The sequence below is a fragment of the Mobula birostris genome, chromosome 3 (genome assembly GCF_030028105.1).
Source record: "Mobula birostris isolate sMobBir1 chromosome 3, sMobBir1.hap1, whole genome shotgun sequence".
Classification (NCBI taxonomy): Eukaryota; Metazoa; Chordata; class Chondrichthyes; order Myliobatiformes; family Myliobatidae; genus Mobula; species Mobula birostris.
Genome location: NC_092372.1, coordinates 115,194,075 through 115,216,695, shown reverse-complemented (window position 1 = coordinate 115,216,695; position 22,621 = coordinate 115,194,075). Strand labels below are relative to the sequence as shown.

General features: G+C 52.6%; 1 protein-coding gene across 5 annotated transcripts in view; it reads left to right on the top strand.

Moving 5' to 3' along the window:
* Positions 1–22,621, top strand: part of copa (COPI coat complex subunit alpha) — a 142,707-nt gene that overhangs the window by 69,695 nt on the left and 50,391 nt on the right. For all 5 annotated transcript variants that reach the window (XM_072253223.1, XM_072253225.1, XM_072253222.1 and 2 more), the window contains 6 exons: positions 91–253; positions 452–598; positions 1,003–1,192; positions 3,227–3,322; positions 3,490–3,578; positions 3,694–3,817. In XM_072253223.1, the coding sequence (XP_072109324.1) occupies positions 91–253; positions 452–598; positions 1,003–1,192; positions 3,227–3,322; positions 3,490–3,578; positions 3,694–3,817 (809 nt within the window). The remainder of the gene's footprint in view (positions 1–90; positions 254–451; positions 599–1,002; positions 1,193–3,226; positions 3,323–3,489; positions 3,579–3,693; positions 3,818–22,621) is intronic.

Sequence of the window (22,621 nt, the reverse complement as noted above, 5' to 3'; positions counted from 1 at the left end):
TTCCGGTGCTATAAGCACGGAGTCTCAGGCAAGTCTGCCCGTGCCTCCCCTGGGTTATGGTGTAACTCCAGAACCTTTGCCGCCCCACAGGGACCACGGGATCATCCGGACTCTGGACCTCCCGATCTACGTCACCAGGGTGAAGGGCAACAGCGTCTACTGCCTGGACAGGGACTGCCGTCCCCGGGTGCTCACAATCGACCCCACCGAGTTCAAGTTCAAGCTGGCCCTAGTCAACCGCAAGTATGACGAGGTGAGTCTGTTGGGGGGGGGGGGGTAACTAAGCATGTGAGGCTCACTGTTTTAATAAAGGTGCCCCTGACTCTCTAGTTGGGGCCTGGGTTGTTAATGTCCGCTCCTGGGAACAGTTGAGCTGCACACTCAGCGGGGTCCTGGCCTCTCTCTGTATGTGTGCCCCCTGACCTGCTGACTGCTCACTACGTGCCCGCAGGTGCTGCACATGGTTCGCAATGCCAAGCTGGTGGGCCAGTCCATCATTGCCTACCTGCAGAAGAAGGGTTACCCGGAGGTGGCACTGCATTTTGTCAAAGACGAGAAGACCAGATTCAGCCTGGCTCTGGAGTGCGGCAACATCGAGGTAAGACCAACCTCCGTGGACAGAAGCTTGCCCTCAGCCACGTGCCCACTGAGCACTGGACCTCCCCTTCTCTCTGGGCAGTTCTCTCAATTTCATCCGCTCCCTCAATCCTCTTCTTTCCTCTCCACTCCCTCGATCTCTCTGTTCTCCAGCAGATCCCTTAATTTCCCCCTCCTCCACCCCGCTTCCTCAATTTTCCACTCCTTTTTCCTCCACTCCCTCGATCTCTCCGTTCTCCCGCAGATCCTTTGATTTCCCCCTCCTCCCTGCTCCCTTGATTTCCCACTCACCCACTCCCTACACATCCCCCTCGGCCTCTTTCTCCTCCCCTGCACCCTCTCCTGGTCCTTTCTCCCAGCCCGTGCCCTCCCCAGTCTGAGCTGATCTCCTTTCCCCGGAACCAGATAGCCCTGGACGCGGCAAAGGCACTGGATGAGAAGGGGTGCTGGGAGAAGCTGGGTGAGCTGGCACTGCTGCAGGGTAACCACCAGATTGTGGAGATGTGCTACCAACGCACCAAGAACTTCGATAAGCTCTCCTTCCTCTATCTCATCACTGGCAACCTGGAGAAGCTGCGCAAGATGATGAAGATCGGTAAGGTGGTGGGGACAGGGAGGCATGTGTCAAACATACTTGCACAATTAAACAACTTATTCCATCCAGTCTGCTCTGCCATGCCATCATGGTGAATTTATTCTCCCACTCAAACCTAATCTACTGCCTTCTCCCTGTAACCTTTGATGCCCTGACAAATCAAGCGCATACCAACCTCTTAAATATACTGATTTGGCATCCATAACCTTCTGGAGCAACAAATTCACCACCCTCTGGCCAAAAAAATACCTTCTCATCTCAATTCTAAATGGACATACTTCTATTCTGAGGCTGTGCTAGACTCCCCACTATAGGAAATATCCTCTCCACATCCACTCTGTCTGTGTCCTCTGGTCCTGGACTCCCCCACTACAGGAAACATCCTCTCCACATCCACTCTATCTGTGCCCTTTTGAATATTCAATATGTTTCAGTCAGATCTCCCCCACCCCAGTCTTTTAAGCTCCCCTGAGTACAGGCCCAGAGCCACCACCTGCTGCTGAGACCTTAACCCTGTCACTCTGACGGACCGGGTCTGGACCCTCTTTAATACAAGTGCATCATTTCTTGGCTCTGCGGCACACTTGCTCTGCCGGGTCTGCATTTAACTGCTGTGAATGAAGGGGGAGGAGTGGCAATCACCAGGATCGCAGTTGGCATTGTTTCTGTTCAAATAACAGCAGTGATCCAGCACCTCTGCTTTACATGTGATAGTGAATCGTAATCCAGATTAATTTCACTGGCATTTGCCATAACAACTATAAATTACAATAGGTGTGTGTGTGTGTATGTGTAGAGGTTTGTGTGTGTGCGTGTGTATATATGAGTGTGGGTGTATGTGTATGTAGGGCTATGTGTGTGAGTTTGTGTAAATATGGGTATGTGTGGGTGTGTGTGTATGGGTGTGTTTTTACGTATCGGTGTGTGTGTGTGTATATATGTCTGTGTGTAGATATGTGTGCCTATGTATATGTGTGTGTGTATATTGATATGTATATATGTGTTTGTTTGTGTGTATAGGTGTGTATGTGTGTGTGTATATATTTGTGTTTGTGTGTGTGTGTATATAGGTATGTATATGTATAAACACACTCACACGCACCCACACACACACTGTATATACTGTGTGTGTATTCTGGGGATTCTGGTCAGTGTCAGAGAGATGGAAAAGTACAACACAGAAACAGGCCCTTCGGCCTATCTATTCCATGCTGAACCATTTAAGCTGCTTTCTCCTGTGGACCTGAACAGAGACCATGCTCCCCCCCCCCCCCCCCCACATTCCTCCATCCATGTACCTATCCAAACTTCTTTTAAACATTGAAATCGAGCTTACATGCACCACTTGTGCTGGCAGCTTGTTAAAAGCACTCATGACCCTCTGAGAGTGCATATAGAGCAAAAAGGGAGCAAAAACAGAATAAAGTACTGAGGTAGTGTTTATGGGTTTATTGTCCATTCAGAAATCTGATGGCGGAGGGGAAGAAGCTGTAAATCCTCCCTGATGGTAGCAATGAGAAGAGGGATGTCCTGGGCGATGGGGTCCTTAATGCTGCACACTACCTTTTTTGAATCATCCTGTTTTGAAGGTGCCTCGATGTTGGACAGGCCCGTGCCCATGATGGAGCTGACTGGGTTGAGAACTTCCTGCAGCTTTTTCCATTCCTGTGCAGTGGTCCCTTCGTACCAGAGGGTGATGCAGTCAGTCAGAATGCAGTCCACGGTACACCTGTAGAAATTTGCAACAGCCGCGTGCCCAGAGAAAGTCTTGTACCTGCTCACCGGGAGGGGCTTGCTGGTGACCAGGAACTGCTGGTCACGTGCAGAATGTTCTCCCGGGACACAGAAGGGAATGTGACGTGTGCAGGGCGCCGGGAGTTCAGTCAAGGCAACGATGTGCTTGCTCAGTGACAGCAGTATCTTGGTAATGCAGTGCTCCAACAGCACCAGCTCGGCATGTGTGTGAGAGAGAGTGGCAGGTATATAACAGCCACAGCCCTGAGCTGTCACTGAATGTTTCCCTGTCTCCTGCAGCTGAGATCCGGAAGGACATGAGTGGCCATTACCAGAATGCGTTGTATTTGGGCGACGTGGGAGAGCGCGTTCGCATCCTCAAGAACTGCGGGCAGAGTAAGCAGAAACAATTCACATCTACGTCGCCACTCACACTACCCTCCACAATTCCCTTGCCCCACTGCCCCTCGCCGTTCACTCTCCTTTCCCACCCTCAGATTGCAATGTATATTTAGTGTGAGTGTTCTACATCAGTCACTAATGGTCCCATTTCCATCCCCCAGAGTCGCTGGCCTACCTGACTGCGGCTACACACGGACTGGATGAGGAGGCGGAGGCCTTGCGAGCGACCTTTGACCTGGAGAAAGAAATAGTAAGTTGGACTGGCCACTGCTACCCATGCCCCATTCTCTCTGGGTGACACCTGCCCTCATAACATCTGTCTCTCTTTCTCTGCCTCCTCCTCCTCCCCATTTTCTCGAACGCAGGTGCCAGAGATCGACCCCCAGGCCCAGCTCCTTCAGCCACCGCCCCCTGTCATGCCTCTGGACACCAACTGGCCGCTGCTTACTGTCTCCAAAGGCTACTTCGAGGGGAGTATGGCCGGACGAGGTGAGTTGGCGGGTGGGGGGGGGGGCGGCGGGGCATCAGGAAGCAAGGGTGGGCTCGCGCAGGTGTCAGGAATGAAACCCGCAGTGGGGCAATAGTGGGTTGGTTTTGTCACCTGGGAGTGTGAGGGAGCCTGGCCGATGCCCTTCGAGGCTTGCTGCTGTTGTGGCTGATTAACTGGACTGTACCAACTAGTCAGAGTTGGCACTTTGTTCCTGACGTCTTCTGTAAGAGGTCTCTGTACATCCTCTCTGGAATGTGTGGGTTTTCTCCGGGTCCTCCCACAGTCTAGAGATGTACCGGTTAGTAGGTTAATCGCATCTGATTTACTCATTAGTAGGTTAATAAGACCATAAGATATAGGAGCAGAATTAGGCCATTTGGTCCATCGTCTGCTCCACCATTGCATCATGGCTAAATCAGTTTTCTTTTCAGTCCCAGCCTCCTGCCTCCTCCCCGTATCAGTTCATGTCCTGACTAATCAAGAATCTATCCACCTCTGCTTTAAATATACATAAAGACTTGCCCTCCACTGCTGCCTGTGGCAAAGAATTCCGCAGATTCACCACTCTCTGGCTAAAGAAATCCCTCCTGATTTCCATTCTAAAAGGACGCCCCTCTATTCTCAGGCAGTGTTCTCTGGTCTTAGACACTCCCACCATAGGAAGTATCCTCTCCACATCCACTCTATTGAGACCTTTCACCATTGAAACCATTTGGTAGGTTTCAATGAGGTCATCCCTCACTCTTCTGAATCCTAGTGAATACAGGCCCAGAGCCATCAAATGCTCTTCATATGACAAGCCATTCAATCTTGGAATCAACTTCATAAACCTCTTTTGAACCCTCTCCAGTTTCAGCACATCCTTTCTGAGATAAGGGGACCAAAACTGCTCACAATACTCCAACTGAGGCCTCAAAAGTGCTTTAGAAAGTTTCAACATTACATTCTTGCTTTTATATTCTAGTCCTCTTGAAATTAATGCTAGCATTGCATTTGCCTTCCTCACCACAGACTCGACCTGAAAATTAACCTTTAGAGAATCGTGCACAAGGACTCACAAGTTCCTTTGCACCTCAGTATTTTGTATTAACTCTCCGTTTAGAAAATAGTCATCCCTCTCATTTCTTCTGCCAAAGTGCATGACCATACATTTCCCAACACTGTATTCCACCAAACACAAGGAAATTTGCAGATGCTGGAATTTCAAGCAACGCACATAGAAGTTGCTGGTGAATGCAGCAGGCCAGGCAGCATCTATTGGAAGAGCTACAGTCGACGTTTCAGGCCGAGACCCTTCATCAGGACTAACTGAAAGAAGAGATAGTGAGAGATTTAAGAGGGGGAGGGGGAGATCTGAAATGATAGGAGAAGACGGGAGGGGGAGGGATGGAGCCAAGAGCTGGACAGGTGATTGGCAAAAGGGATACGAGAGGATCATGGGACAGGAGGCTTAGGGAGAAAGAAGAGGGTGGCGGGGGAGAAGCCCAGATGATGGGCAAGGGATATAGTGAGAGGGAGAGAGGGAGAGAGGGAGAAAAAGTAGAGAGAAAAAAAGAAAGTGTGTATAAAAATAAATAAATAATGGATGGGATACAAGGGGGAGGTGGGGCATTAGCGGAAGTTTGAGAAGTCAATGTTCATGCCATCAGGTTGGAGGCTACCCAGATGGAATATAAGGTGTTGTTCCTCCAACCTGAGTGTGGCTTCATCTTTACAGTGGAGGAGGCCATGGATAGACATGTCAGAATGGGAATGGGATGTGGAATTAAAATGTGTGGCCACTGGGAGATCCTGCTTTCTCTGGCGGACAGAGCGTAGGTGTTCAGCAAAGCGGTCTCCCAGTCTGCGTCGGGTCTCACCAATATATAGAAGGCCACATCGGGAGCACCAGACGCAGTATATCACCCCAGCTGACTCACAGGTGAAGTGTCGCCTCACCTGGAAGGACTGTCTGGGGCCCTGAATGGTGGTAAGGGAGGAAGTGTAAGGGCATGTGTAGCACTTGTTCTGCTTACAAGGATAATTGCCAGGGGGGATCGGTGGGGAGGGATGGTGGGGGACGAATGGACAAGGGAGTGGCATAGGGCTTAGGGAGCGATCCCTGCGGAAAGTGGGGGGGGGGGGGCAGGGGAGGGAAAGACGTGCTTAGTGGTGGGATCCCGTTGGAGGTGGCGGAAGTTACGGAGAATAATATGTTGGACCTGGAGGCTGGTAGGGTGGTAGGTGAGGACAAGGGGAACCCTATTCCTCGTGGGGTGGCGGGAGGATGGAGTGACAGCAGATGTGCGTGAAATGGGGGAGATGCGTTTGAGAGCAGAGTTGATGGTGGAGGAAGGGAAGCCCCTTTCTTTAAAAAAAGAGGACATCTCCCTCATCCTGGAATGAAAAGTCTCATCCTGAGAGCAGATGCGGCGGAGACGGAGGAATTGTGAGAAGGGAATGGCATTTTTGCAAGAGACAGGGTGAGAAGAGGAATAGTCCAGATAGCTGTGAGAGTCAGTAGGCTTATAGTAGACATCAGTGGATAAGTTGTCTCCAGAGATAGAGACAGAAAGATCTAGAAAGGGGAGAGAGGTGTTGGAAATGGACCAGGTAAACGTAAGGGCAGGGTGAAAGTTGGAGGCAAAGTTAATGAAGTCAACGAGCTCAGCATGCGTGCAGGAAGCAGCGCCAATGCAGTCGTCGATGTAGCGAAGGAAAAGTGGGGGACAGATACCAGAATAGGTTTGGAACATAAATTGTTCCACAAAGCCAACAAAAAGGCAGGCATAGCTAGGACCCATACGGGTGCCCATGGCTGCATCAACTGTCCAGCTCTTGGCTCCATCCCTCCCCCTCCTGTCTTCTCCTATCATTTCAGATCTCCCCCTCCCCCTCCCACTTTCAAATCTCTTACTGGCTCTTCTTTCAGTTAGTCCTGACGAAGGGTCTTGGCCTGAAACGTTGACTGTACCTCTTCCTAGAGATGCTGCCTGGCCTGCTACTTTCACCAGCAACTTTTATGTGTGTCACTGTATTCCACCAGCCATTTCTTTGCCCATTCACCTACTCTGTCCAAGTCCTTCTTCAGTTTCTCCACTTCCTTTGAACTACCTGCCCCTCCACCTAGGTTCATATCATCTGCAAACTTTACAACAAAGCCATGAATTCCATCATATAACGTAAAAAGAATCGGTCCCAACACAGATCCCTGTGGAACACCACTAGTCCCCAGCAGCCAGCCAGAAAAGGCTCCCTTTATTCTCACTCTTTGCCTTCTGCCAATTAGCCACTGCTTTATCCATGTTAAATCTTTCCTGTAATACCATGGGCTTGTGGCTTGTTAAGCAGCCTCATGTGTGTCATCTTGTCAAAGGCCTTCTGAAAATCCAAGTACAAAATATCAGCCAATCCTCCTTTGTCTATCCTGCTTGTTATTTCTTCAAAGAATTCTAACAGATTTGTCAGGCAAGATTTTCCCTTGAGGAAACCATGCTGACTACGGCCTATTTTATCATGTGCCTCCAAGTACCCCAAAACCACATCCTTAACAATTGACTCTGACATCTTCCCGACCACTGAGGTCAGACTAACTGGCCTATAATTTCCTTTCTTCTGCCTCTCTCCTTTCTTGAAGAGTGGAGCGACATTTTCAATTTTCCAGTTCTCCAGAACCATTCCAGAATCTAGTGATTCTTAAAAGATCATTACTAATGCCTCTACAATCTCCTCAGACACCTTTCAGAACCCTGGGGTGTAGTCCATCTGGTCCAGGTGACTTATCTATCTTTAGACCTTTCAGTTTCCCAAGAACCTTCTTCCTAATAATGGCAACTTCACACTCTTCTGACCCCTGACACCTGGAACTTCCATCATTCTGCTGGTGTCCTCCACAGTGAAGACTGATGCAAAGTACTTAGTTCATCCACCACTCATTGTCCTCCATCACTACCTCCCCAGCATTGTTTTCCATTGGTTCGATATCCACTCTCTCCTCTCTTTTACACTTTATGTATCAGAAGAAACTGTAGGCATCCTCTTTAATATTATTGGTTAGCTTGCATTTGTATTTCACCTTTACCTTAATTACTTTTTAGTTGCCTTCTGTTGGTTTTTAAAAGCTTCCCAATCCTCTAATTTCCCTCTGATGTTTGCTGTATTATATGCCCTCTCTTTGGCTTTTATGCTGGCTTTGACTTCTCTTTTTAGCCATGCCTTCAGAATACTTCTTCCTCCTTAGGATGTAAATATCCTGTGCCTTCGTAATTGCTTCCAGAAATTCCATACATTGCTGCTCTGCCATCATCCCTGCCAGTGTTCTTTTCCAATCAATTCTGTCTCCCTCGTGCTTCTGTGATTCCCTTTACTCCACCGATACATCTGATCTAATCATACCTGATTTTCATGTTAGTAGGTTGATTGCACCTGATTTACCTGTCGGGGGTCAGTCACACCCGATTTTACCTGTCGGGGGGTTAGTCACACCTGATTTTACCTGTGCACAACAACAGCTGGGTCCTTGTCCCCACACTGTTTTTATTCATTGAGAAATATGAGCGGAATAGGCCCTCCTGCCCTTCGAGCTGGACCGCCCAACACCCCCGTTTTAACCCCAGCCTAATCACAGGACAATTTATAATAACCAAATGTATACTGTGGGATGAAACTGAGGACCTGGGGAAAACTTGCACATTCTACGGGGAGGACGTACAGTCTCCTTACAAATAACGTTGGAATTGAACCCTGAACTCTGACACCCCGAGCTGTAGTAGTGTTGAGCTAACTGCTACACCATGGTCCACTTGACCTTTCTTGTATGGAGTCTGTTGGGAAGTTTCAACAAAAAAACTGTCGTTTTTATACAGGAATTGACTGCTTGGGTATGGATACTGACCAGTGGTAACTTTGTGCACGTTCAGATTCCATACCTGTGCAATCAGTGGTCAATCACACTCTGATGATGCAGGTATTAGGTAGCCAGTAGCATCTCTGATCATTTAACCATCAGCTTTTTTGTCGCATATATATCCAAATGCATCGTGAACTATGTAAGTTTGTGTCAATGACTGACACAGTCTGAGAATGCGCTGGGGGCAGCCATGTTTCCAGTGCCAGAGTAGCACGCCCACAACTCATGAACCCTAACCCGTATGTCTTTGGAATGTGCGAGGGAACCTATTCTCTCACAGGCAGAACATTGCAAGGAGGAAGAAGTATTCTAAAGGCATGGCTAAAAAAAGAAGTCAAAGCCAGCATAAAAGCCAAAGAGAGGGCATCCTTTTCTGACGGTGAGGGGAATGGAATGCGGAGCGCAGTTGTCTAAGGCTGCTGTGCTATCCCACCGCCCGAAAACTTCATGATAGTTATCGTAAATGTTGCATCAGAATCCTTTGTCTGCATGCTTCCCTTGTCTCGTTCAGCAAAGTGGCTCTCGTCCCCTGCTGTGCACAGGCAAGCTGTGCTCTTCGAAGCCCTCCCCTGCACACAGCACACCGCACACCATCTGTAAACTACCCCTGCTGGCAGTGTCTTAACCCTTGCCTTGCCACAGCCTCCGCACAGTAATCAAAGACCATTTATTATTAAGCTACTCTTGTCACCATGTACTACCCAGGAATGCCACGTTAGCACAACGCTACTACAACTCAGGGCGTTGGAGTTTGTGGTTCAATCTAAGCATCCTCTGTAAGGCATCTCTGTATGTCCTTCCCGTGGAATGCATCGGTTTCCTCCCACAGTACATTGTCGTTTCAATTAGTAGGTTAATTGGTCATGGTAAATTGTAGGTTAGGGTTAAATGGGGGTTGTGGAGTGGTGTGGCTGGAAGGTGCAGAAGGGCCCGTTCTGTGCTGTATTTCTAAGTAAAAGAATTATGGGCATTCACAGTAAGCGCAAAAAAACACAATAGAATCAGTGAAAACTGCTCATGAGACACACACAAATTGTAAGCAAAAAACAACAACCTGCAGATAAAGCAAAATAAAGCAATAAATATCAAGAACATGAGATGAGTCGAGTTCAGTGTTGGTGAGAGTGAAGTCAAGCTCTGCCCCTTACCCTACTGTCACATGCTGAAGCTCCGTGTGGTACGGGCGCGACGGGGGCGCGACGGAGGCCCACGGTCATGTAGAATATAAATCGTACAGGAGGGTGAAGGAAAAGACTGCAGAGCGAAACATTAGTGCAAATCTCGACACAGTTGACATTAGTGCAGGAGGATCACCAAACTCTGTTGCTGAGGTAGGTTTCCAGATGGATATTTTAGTTCAAGACCCGATGCCAATAGGTGGGGCGCATTCCAGCGTTGTGGTTTGTATAACACTACAATGACAGCGAACAGCAAAGATGTATGGGTTAGGGTTAGTGAGTTGTGAGCATGGTACTTTGGTGCTGGAAACGTGGCGACACGGAGGCTGCCCCCAACATAACTTCAGACCCTCTGGCTTGTCCTCCTCCCCCCCCCCCATCTTCTTCTGGCTTCTTCGCCCCCCCCCCAACCCCTTAACCTTCTGCCTTCATCCCCCGTCCTCCTTGACCCCCCATCACCATCTGTCTTCATCCCCGTCCTCCTTCACCTCCCCGTCACATTCTGTCTTCATCCCCTGTCCTCCTTCACCTCCCCATCACCCTCTGTCTTCATCCCCTGTCCTCCTTCACCTCCCCATCACCCTCTGTCTTCATCCCTGTCCTCCTTCACCTACCCATCACCTTCTACCTTCATCTCCCATCACCTGTCTTCATCCCCTGTCCTCCTTCACCTCCCCATCACCCTCTGTCTTCATCCCCTGTCCTCCTTCACCTCCCCATCACCCTCTGTCTTCATCCCTGTCCTCCTTCACCTACCCATCACCTTCTACCTTCATCTCCCATCACCTGTCTTCATCCCCTGTCCTCCTTCACCTCCCCATCACCCTCTGTCTTCATCCCCTGTCCTCCTTCACCTCCCTGTCATCTTCTGTCTTCATCCCCTGTCCTCCTTCATCTCTCCATCACCTCTGTCTTCATCCCCTGTCCTCCTTCACCCCCATCACCTTCTGTCTTCATCTCCTGTCCTCCTTCACCCCTCCATCACCTTCTGTCTTCATCCCCCGTCCTCCTTCACCCCCCCATCACCTTATGTCTTCATCCCCTGTCCTCCTTCACCTCCCCATCACCTTCTGTCTTCACCCCCTTCACCTTCTGCCTTCATCCCCTGTCCTCCTTCATCCCCCCATCACCATCCCCCGTCCTCCTTCACCTCTCCATCACCTTCTGTCTTCATTCCCCGTCCTCCTTCACACCCCCATCACCTTCTGTCTTCATCCCCCATCCTCCTTCACCTCTCCATCACCTTCTGTCTTCATCCCCCATCCTCCTTTACCTCTCCATCATGTTCTGTCTTCATCCCCTGTCCTCCTTCACCCCCCCATCACCTTCTCTCTTCATCCCCCGTCCTCCTTCACCTCTCCATCACCTTATGTCTTCAACCCCGTCCTCCTTCACCTCCCCATCACCTTCTGTGTTCATCCCCTGTCCTCCTTCACCTCCCCATCAGTTTCTGCCCTCATCCCCGTTCTCCTTTACCCCTCCACTTTCTTCTGCCTTGACCCCATTTTCCTTCACCTCCCATCACCTTCTGTCTTCATCCCCCATCACCTGCCTTCATCCCCGTCCTCCTTCACCTCCCCATCACCTTCTGTCTTCAACCCCTGTTCTCCTTCACCTCTCCGTCACCTTCTGTCTTCATCCCCCATCACCTTCTGTCTTCATCCACCGTCCTCCTTCACCTCCCCATCACCTTCTGTCTTCATCCCCTGTCCTCCTTCACCTCCACGTCACCTTCTGTCTTCACCCCCATCACCTTCTGTCTTCATCCACCGTCCTCCTTCACCCCCATCCACTTCTGTCTTCATCCCCCGTCCCCCTTCACCTCCCCATCACCTTCTGTCTTCAACCCCTGTTCTCCTTCACCTCCCCGTCACCTTCTGTCTTCATCCCCCATCACCTGCCTTCATCCCCCGTCCTCCTTCAGCCCCATTACCTTCTGTCTTCATCCCCCGTTCTCCTTCACCTCTCCATCACCTTCTGTCTTCATCCCTGTCCTCCTTCACCTCCCCGTTACCTTCTGTCTTCAACCCCTGTTCTCCTTCACCTCCCCGTTACCTTCTGTCTTCATCCCCCATCACCTGCCTTCATCCTCCATCCTCCTTCACCTCCACGTCACCTTCTGTCTTCATCCACCGTCCTCCTTCACCTCTCATCACCTTCTGTCTTCATCCCCTGTCCTCCTTCACCCCCATCACCTTCTGTCTTCATCCCCCATCCTCCTCCACCCCCCCATCACCTTCTGTCTTCATCCCCCATCCTCTTTCACCTCCCCATCACCTTCTGTCTTTATCCCCTGTCCTCCACCCCCCCATCACCATCCCCCGTCCTCCTTCACCTCTCTATCACTTTCTGTCTTCGTCCCCCGTCTTCCTTTACACGCCCATCACCTTCTGTCTTCATCTCCCGTCCTCCTTCACCTCCCCATCACCTTCTGTCTTCATCCCCTGTCCTCCTTCACCTCCACGTCACCTTCTGTCTTCACCCCCATCACCTTCTGTCTTCATCTCCCGTCCTCCTTCACCTCCCCATCACCTTCTGTCTTCATCCCCTGTCCTCCTTCACCTCCACGTCACCTTCTGTCTTCACCCCCATCAACTTCTGTCTTCATCCACCCTCCTCCTTCACCTCCCCATCACCTTCTGTCTTCATCCCCTGTCCTGCTTCACCCCCCATCCCCTTCTGTCTTCTCCCCCGTCCTCCTTCACCTCCCCGTCACCTTCTGTCTTCATCCCCCATTACCTGCCTTCATCCCCCGTCCTCCTTCACCTCCACGTCACCTTCTGTCTTCACCCCCATCAACTTCTGTCTTCATCCACCCTCCTCCTTCACCTCTCCATCACCTTCTGTCTTCTCCCCCGTCCTCCTTCACCTCCCCGTCACCTTCTGTCTTCATCCCCCATTACCTGCCTTCATCCCCCGTCCTCCTTCACCTCCACGTCACCTTCTGTCTTCACCCCCATCAACTTCTGTCTTTATCCACCCTCCTCCTTCACCTCCCCATCACCTTCAGTCTTCACCCCCTGTCCACCTTCACCCCCATCCCCTTCTGTCTTCTCCCCCGTCCTCCTCCACCTCCCCATCACCTTCTGTCTTCACCCCTCCATCACCTTCTCTCTTCATCCCCATCCTCCTTCACCTCTCCATCACCTTATGTCTTCATCCCTGTCCTCCTTCACCCCCCCATCACCTTATGTCTTCATCCCTGTCCTCCTTCACCCCCCGATCACCTTCTACCTTCATCCCCCATTCTCCTTCATCCCGCATCACCTTCCGTCTTCATCCCCGTCCTCCTTCACATCCCAATCAGTTTCTACCTTCCTCCCCGTTCTCCTTTACCCCTCCACTTTCTTCTGCCTTCACCCTGTTTTCCTTCACCCCCCATCGCCTTCTGTCTTCATCCCCATCACCTGCCTTCATCCCCATCCTCCTTCACCCCCATCTTCTGTCTTCATCCCCCGTCCTCCTTCACCACTCCATCACGTTCTGTCTTCATCCCGTCCTCCTTCACTTCTCCATCACCTTCTACCTTCATCCCCCATTCTCCTTCACCCCCCCATCACCTTCTGTCTTCATCTCCCATCCACCTTCACCTCCCCATCAGTTTCTGCCCTCATCCACGTTCTCCTTTACCCCTCCACTTTCTTCTGCCTTCACCCCGTTTTCCTTCACCCCCCATCACCTGCCTTCATCCCCGTCCTCCTTCACCCCCCATCACGTTCTGTCTTCATCCCCCGTCCTCCTTCTCCTCCCCATCACCTTCTGTCTTCATCCCCTGTCCTCCTTCAACCCCCTTCACCTTCTGTCTTCATCCCCTGTCCTCCTTCACCTCTCCATCACCTGCTGTCTTCATCCCCCGTCCTCCTTCACCTCCACGTCACCTTCTTTCTTCACCCCCCATCACCTTCTGTCTTCATCCACCGTCCTCCTTCACCTCCCCATCACCTTCTGTCTTCATCCTCTGTCCTCCTTCACCCCCATTCCCTTCTGTCTTTACCCCCTGTCCTCCTTCACCTTCCCATCCCCTTCTGCCCTCATCCCCATCCTCCTTTACCCCCCCACTTTCTTCTCTCTTCATCCCCCATCCTCCTTCACCTCCCCATCACCTTCTATGTTCACCCCCGTCCTCCTTCACCTCTCCATCACTTTCTGTCTTCGTTCCTTGTCCTCCTTCACCCCCCATCACCTTGTCTTCATCCCCCGTCCCTCCTCATCACCTTCTGTCTTCATCCCCATCCTCCTTCACCTCCCATCACCTTCTGTTTCATCTCCATCCTATTCTGTCTTCACCCCCCATCACCTTCAGTTTCATCCCCATCATATTCTGTCTTCACCCCCCATCACCTTCGGTTTCATCCCCATTACCTTCTGTCTTCACCCCCCCATCACCTTGTCTTCATCCCCGTCCATCTTCACTTCCCCATCACCTTCTGTCTTCATCCTCTGTCCTCCTTCACCCCCATCCCCTTCTGTCTTCACCCCCGTCCTCCTTTATCTCCCCATCACCTTCTGTCTTCATCCCCGTCCTCCTTCACCTCCCCATCCCCTTCTGCCCTCATCCCCATCCTCCTTTACCCCCCCACTTTCTTCTCTCTTCATCCCCGTCCTCCTTCACCTCACATCACCTATCTTCATCCCCTGTCCTCCTTCACCTCCCATCACCTTCTGTCTTCATCTCCGTCCTCCTTCACCTCCCCATCACCTGTCTTCATCTTCTGTCCTCCTTCACTCCCCATCACCTTCTGCCCTCATCCCCATCCTCCTTTACCCCCCCACTTTCTTCTCTCTTCATCCCCCATCCTCCTTCACCTCCCCATCACCTTCTATGTTCACCCCCGTCCTCCTTCACCTCTCCATCACTTTCTGTCTTCGTTCCTTGTCCTCCTTCACCCCCCATCACCTTCTGTCTTCACCCCCATCCTCCTTCACCCCCATCACCTTTTGTCTTCATCCCGTCCTCCTTCACCCCCCATCACCTTTTGTCTTCATCCCCCGTCCTCCTTCACTTTTCCATCACCTTCTGTCTTCATCCCTGTCCTCCTTCACTTCTCCATCACCTTCTGTCTTCATCCCCGTCCTCCTTCACCTCCCCGTCACATTCTGTCTTCATCCCCTGTCCTCCTTCACCCCCCATCACCTTCTCTCTTCATGCCTTGTCCTCCTTCATCTCTCCATCACCTTATGTCTTCATCCCCGTCCTCCTTCACCTCCCCATCACCTTCTGCCTTCATCGCCATCCTCCTTTACCCCCCCACTTTCTTCTCTCTTCATCCCCCGTCCTCCTTCAACTCCCCATCACCTTCTGCCTTCATCCCCGTCCTCCTTCACCTCCCCATCACCTTCTGTCTTCAGCCCCCGTTCTCCTTCACCACCCCATCACCTTCTGTTCTCACCCCCCATCACCTTCTACCTTCATCCCCCATTCTCCTTCACCCCCATCACCTTCTGTCTTCATCCCCTGTCCTCCTTCACCTCCCCATCAGTTTCTGCCCTCATCCCCGTTCTCCTTTACCCCTCCACTTTCTACTGCCTTCACCCCGTTTTCCTTCACCCCCTCATCACCTTCTGTCTTCATCCCCCATCACCTGCCTTCATCCCCGTCCCCCTTTACCCCCCATCACCTTCTGTCTTCATCCCCCGTCCTCCACCTCCCCATCACCATCTGTCTTCACCCCCATCACCTTCTGTCTTCATCCCCCGTCCACCTTCACCTCTCCATCACCTTCTGTCTTCATCCCCCATCCTCCTTCACCCCCCCATCACCTTCTGTCTTCATCCCCCGTCTCCCTTCACTTTTCCATCACCTTCTGTCTTCATCCCCCGTCCTCCTTCACCTCCCCATCACCTTCTGTCTTCATCCCCGTCCTCCTTCACCTCCCCGTCACCTTCTGTCTTCATCCCCCATTACCTGCCTTCATCCCCCGTCCTACTTCACCTCCACGTCACCTTCTGTCTTCACCCCCCATCACCTTCTGTCTTCATCCACCCTCCTCCTTCACCTCCCCATCACCTTCTGTCTTCACCCCCATCACCTTCTGTCTTCATCCTCTGTTCTCCTTCACCCCCCCATCACCTTATGTCTTCATCCCCCGTCCTCCTTCACTTCTCCATCAGTTTCTGCCTTCACCCCGTTTTCCTTCACCCCCTATCACCTTCTGTCTTCATCCCCCATCACCTGCCTTCATCCCCATCCTCCTTCACCCTCCATCACCTTCTGTCTTCATCCCCCGTCCTCCTTCACCCCCCCATCACCTTATGTCTTCATCCCCTGTCCTCCTCCACCCCACCATTACCTTCTGCCTTCATCTCCTGTTCTCCTCCACCCATATCACCTTCTGTCTTCATCCCCGTCCTCCTTCACCTCCCCATCACCTTCTGTCTTCAGCCCCCGTCCTCCTTCACCTCCCCATCACCTTCTGTCTTCATCCCCATCACCTTCTGTCTTCATCCTCTGTTCTCCTTCACCCCCCCATCACCTTATGTCTTCATCCCCCGTCCTCCTTCACTTCTCCATCAGTTTCTGCCTTCACCCCGTTTTCCTTCACCCCCTATCACCTTCTGTCTTCATCCCCCATCACCTGCCTTCATCCCCATCCTCCTTCACCCTCCATCACCTTCTGTCTTCATCCCCCGTCCTCCTTCACCCCCCCATCACCTTATGTCTTCATCCCCTGTCCTCCTCCACCCCACCATTACCTTCTGCCTTCATCTCCTGTTCTCCTCCACCCATATCACCTTCTGTCTTCATCCCCGTCCTCCTTCACCTCCCCATCACCTTCTGTCTTCAGCCCCCGTCCTCCTTCACCTCCCCATCACCTTCTGTCTTCATCCCCGTCCTCCTTCACCTCCCCGTCACCTTCTGTCTTCATCCCCCATTACCTGCCTTCATCCCCCGTCCTACTTCACCTCCACGTCACCTTCTGTCTTCACCCCCCATCACCTTCTGTCTTCATCCACCCTCCTCCTTCACCTCCCCATCACCTTCTGTCTTCATCCCCTGTCCCCCTTCACCCCCATCCCTTTCTGTCTTCACCCCCGTCCTCCTTCACCCCCATCACCTTCTGTCTTCATCCCCGTCCTCCTTCACCTCCCCATCACCTTCTGCCCTCCTCCCCATCCTCCTTTACCCCCCCACTTTCTTCTCTCTTCATCCCCGTACTCCTTCACCTCACATCACCTATCTTCATCTCCGTCCTCCTTCACCTCCCCATCACCTGTCTTCATCTCCGTCTTCCTTCACCTCCCCATCACCTGTCTTCATCTCCTGTCCTTCACTCCCCATCACCTTATCTTCATCCCTGTCCTCCTTCACCTCCCCATCACCTTCTGTCTTCACCCCCTATTCTCCTTCACCCCCCATCACCTCCTACCTTAATCCCCCATTCTCCTTCACCCCCATCACCTTCTGTCTTCATCCCCTGTCCTCCTTCACCTCCCCATCAGTTTCTGCCCTCATCCCCATTCTGCTTTACCCCTCCACTTTCTTCTGCCTTCACCCCGTTTTCCTTAACCCCCCCATCACCTTCTGTCTTCATCCTCCATCACCTGCCTTCATCCCCGTCCTCCTTCACCTCCCCATCACTTTCTGTATTCACCCCTATCACCTTCTGTCTTCATCCCCGTCCTCCTTCACCTCCCCATCACCTTCTGCCTTCACCCCCATCACCTTCTGTCTTCATCCACCCTCCTCCTTCACCTCCCCATCACCTTCTGTCTTCATCCCCCGTCCTCCTTCACACCCCCATCCCCTTCTGTCTTCATCCACCCTCCTCCTTCACCTCCCCATCACCTTCTGTCTTCATCCCCTGTCCTCCTTCACCCCCATCCCTTTCTGTCTTCACCCCCGTCCTCCTTCACCTCCCCATCACCTTCTGTCTTCATCCTCCATCACCTGCCTTCATCCCCGTCCTCCTTCACCCCCCCATCACCTTCTACCTTAATCCCCCATTCTCCTTCACCCCCATCACCTTCTGTCTTCAGCCCCGTCCTCCTTCACCTCCCCATCACCTTCTGCCCTCCTCCCCATCCTCCTTTACCCCCCCACTTTCTTCTCTCTTCATCCCCGTCCTCCTTCACCTCACATCACCTATCTTCATCCCCTGTCCTCCTTCACCTCCCATCACCTTCTGTCTTCATCTCCGTCCTCCTTCACCTCCCCATCACCTGTCTTCATCTTCTGTCCTCCTTCACTCCCCATCACCTTATCTTCATCCCTGTCCTCCTTCACCTCCCCATCACCTTCTGTCTTCACCCCCTGTTCTCCTTCACCCCCCATCACCTTCTACCTTAATCCCCCATTCTCCTTCACCCCCATCACCTTCTGTCTTCATCCCCTGTCCTCCTTCACCTCCCCATCAGTTTCTGCCCTCATCCCCATTCTCCTTTACCCCTCCACTTTCTTCTGCCTTCACCCCGTTTTCCTTAACCCCCCCATCACCTTCTGTCTTCATCCTCCATCACCTGCCTTCATCCCCGTCCTCCTTCACCTCCCCATCACTTTCTGTATTCACCCCTATCACCTTCTGTCTTCATCCCCATCCTCCTTCACCTCCCCATCACCTTCTGCCTTCACCCCCATCACCTTCTGTCTTCATCCACCGTCCTCCTTCACCTCCCCATCACCTTCTGTCTTCATCCCCCGTCCTCCTTCACACCCCCATCCCCTTCTGTCTTCATCCCCCGTCCTCCTTCACCTCTCCGTCACCTTCTGTCTTCATCCTCCGTCCTCCTTCACCCCCCCATCACCTTCTGTCTTCATTCCCGTCCTCCTTCACCTCCACGTCCCCTTCTGTCTTCACCTCCCATCACATTCTGTCATCATCCACCGTCCTCCTTCACCTCGTCACCTTCTGTCTTCATCCCCATCCTCCTTCACCTCCCTGTCACCTTCTGTCTTCATCCCCATCCTCCTTCACCTCCCCGTCACCTTCTGTCTTCATCCCCTGTCCTTCACCTCTCCGTCACCTTCTGTCTTCATCCCCCATCACCTGCCTTCATCCCCCGTCCTCCTTCACCTCCCCGACACCTTCTGTCTTCATCCCCTGTCCTCCTTCACCCCCATCCCCTTCTGTCTTCTCCCCCCGTCCTCCTTCACCTTCCCATCACCTTCTATCTTCATTCCTTGTCCTCCTTCGCCCCCCCACCACCTTCTGTCTTCATCCCCGTCCACCTTCACCTTTCCATCACCTTCTGTCTTCATCCCGTCCTCCTTCACCCCCCATCACCTTCTGCCTTCATCCCCCGTTCTCCTTCACCTCTCCATCAGCTTCTGTCTTCATCCCCGTCCTCCTTCACCTCCCCATCACCTTCTGTCTTCATCCCCCGTCCTCCTTCACCTCTCCATCACCTTCTGTCTTCATCCCCTGTCCTCCTTCACCCCCCCATCACCTTCTGTCTTCATTCCCATCCTCCTTCGCCTCCACGTCACCTTCTGTCTTCACCTCCCATCACAGTCTAGTCTGTCTTCATCCACCGTCCTCCTTCACCTCCCCGTCACCTTCTGTCTTCATCCCCTGTCCTCCTTCACCTCTCCGTCACCTTCTGTCTTCATCCCCCATCACCTGCCTTCATCTCCCATCCTCCTTCACCTCCCCGACACCTTCTGTCTTCACCCCCCATCACATTCTGTCTTCATCCCCCGTCCTCCTTCTCCTCCCCATCACCTTCTGTCTTCATCCCCTGTCCTCCTTCACCCCCCATCTCCTTCTGTCTTCTCCCCCCGTCCTCCTTCACCTTCCCATCACCTTCTATCTTCACCCCTGTCCTCCTTCGCCCCCCCACCACCTTCTGTCTTCATCCCCGTCCACCTTCACCTTTCCATCACCTTCTGTCTTCATCCCGTCCTCCTTCACCCCCCATCACCTTCTGCCTTCATCCCCCGTTCTCCTTCACCTCTCCATCAGCTTCTGTCTTCATCCCCGTCCTCCTTCACCTCCCCGTCACCTTCTGTCTTCATCCCCCGTCCTCCTTCACCTCTCCATCACCTTCTGTCTTCATCCCCTGTCCTCCTTCACCCCCCCATCACCTTCTGTCTTCATTCCCATCCTCCTTCGCCTCCACGTCACCTTCTGTCTTCACCTCCCATCACAGTCTAGTCTGTCTTCATCCACCGTCCTCCTTCACACCCCCGTCACCTTCTGTCTTCATCCCCTGTCCTCCTTCACCCCCCATCACCTTCTGTCATCATCCACCGTCCTCCTTCACCTCCCCGTCACCTTCTGTCTTCATCCCCATCCTCCTTCACCTCCCCGTCACCTTCTGTCTTCATCCCCTGTCCTCCTTCACCTCTCTGTCACCTTGTCTTCACTCCCCCATCACATTCTGTCTTCATCCCCCATCACCTGCCTTCATCCCCCGTCCTCCTTCACCTCCCCATCATCTTATGTCTTCATCCCCTGTCCTCCTTCACCCCCACATCACCTTCTGCCTTCATCTCCCTTTCTCCTCCACCCACATCACCTTCTGTCTTCATCCCCCGTCCTCCTTCACCTCCCCGACACCTTCTGTCTTCACCCCCCATCACATTCTGTCTTCATCCCCCATCACCTGCCTTCATCCCCCGTCCTCCTTCACCTCCCCATCACGTTATGTCTTCATGCCCTGTCCTCCTTCACCTCCCCATCACCTTCTGTCTTCAGCCCCCATCACCTTCTGTCTTCATCCCCTGTCCTCCTTCATCTCTCAATCACCTTCTGTCTTCATCCCCCGTCCTCCTTCACACCCCCATCACCTTCTGTCTTCATCCCCCGTCCTCCTTCACCTCTCCGTCACCTTCTGTCTTCATCCTCCGTCCTCCTTCACCTCTCCATCACCTTCTGTCTTCATCCCATGTCCTCCTTCACCCCCCCATCACCTTCTGTCTTCATTCCCGTCCTCCTTCGCCTCCACGTCACCTTCTGTCTTCACCTCCCATCACATTCTGTCTTCACCTCCCATCACATTCTGTCATCATCCACTGTCCTCCTTCACCTCCTCGTCACCTTCTGTCTTCACCCCCCATCACATTCTGTCTTCATCCCCCATCACCTGCCTTCATCCCCCGTCCTCCTTCACCTCCCCATCACCTTATGTCTTCATCCCCTGTCCTCCTTCACCTCCCCATCACCTTCTGTCTTCATCCCCTGTCCTCCTTCACCCCCATCCCCTTCTGTCTTCACCCCCCCATCACCTTATGTCTTCATCCCCTGTCCTCCTCCACCCCCCCATTACCTTCTGCCTTCATCTCCCGTTCTCCTCCACCCATATCACCTTCTGTCTTCATCCCCCGTCCTCCTTCACCTCCCCATCACCTTCTGTCTTCAGCCCCCGTCCTCCTTCACCTCCCCATCACCTTCTGTCTTCATCCCCCGTCCTACTTCACCTCCACGTCACCTTCTGTCTTCATCCCCCATCACCTTCTGTCTTCATCCACCCTCCTCCTTCACCTCCCCATCACCTTCTGTCTTCACCCCCGTCCTCCTTCACCTCCCCATCACCTTCTGTCTTCATCCTCCATCACCTGCCTTCATCCCCGTCCTCCTTCACCCCCCCATCACCTTCTACCTTAATCCCCCATTCTCCTTCACCCCCATCACCTTCTGTCTTCATCCCCGTCCTCCTTCACCTCCCCATCACCTTCTGCCCTCCTCCCCATCCTCCTTTACACCCCCACTTTCTTCTCTCTTCATCCCCGTCCTCCTTCACCTCACATCACCTATCTTCATCCCCTGTCCTCCTTCACCTCCCATCACCTTCTGTCTTCATCTCCGTCCTCCTTCACCTCCCCATCACCTGTCTTCATCTTCTGTCCTCCTTCACTCCCCATCACCTTATCTTCATCCCTGTCCTCCTTCACCTCCCCATCACCTTCTGTCTTCACCCCCTGTTCTCCTTCACCCCCCATCACCTTCTACCTTAATCCCCCATTCTCCTTCACCCCCATCACCTTCTGTCTTCATCCCCTGTCCTCCTTCACCTCCCCATCAGTTTCTGCCCTCATCCCCATTCTCCTTTACCCCTCCACTTTCTTCTGCCTTCACCCCGTTTTCCTTAACCCCCCCATCACCTTCTGTCTTCATCCTCCATCACCTGCCTTCATCCCCGTCCTCCTTCACCTCCCCATCACTTTCTGTATTCACCCCTATCACCTTCTGTCTTCATCCCCATCCTCCTTCACCTCCCCATCACCTTCTGCCTTCACCCCCATCACCTTCTGTCTTCATCCACCGTCCTCCTTCACCTCCCCATCACCTTCTGTCTTCATCCCCCGTCCTCCTTCACACCCCCATCCCCTTCTGTCTTCATCCCCCGTCCTCCTTCACCTCCACGTCCCCTTCTGTCTTCACCTCCCATCACATTCTGTCATCATCCACCGTCCTCCTTCACCTCGTCACCTTCTGTCTTCATCCCCATCCTCCTTCACCTCCCTGTCACCTTCTGTCTTCATCCCCATCCTCCTTCACCTCCCCGTCACCTTCTGTCTTCATCCCCTGTCCTCCTTCACCTCTCCGTCACCTTCTGTCTTCATCCCCCATCACCTGCCTTCATCCCCCGTCCTCCTTCACCTCCCCGACACCTTCTGTCTTCATCCTCTGTCCTCCTTCACCCCCATCCCCTTCTGTCTTCTCCCGCCGTCCTCCTTCACCTTCCCATCACCTTCTATCTTCACCCCATCCTCCTTCACCTCTCCATCACCTTCTGTCTTCATTCCTTGTCCTCCTTCACCTCCCCATCACCTTCTGCCTTCACCCCCATCACCTTCT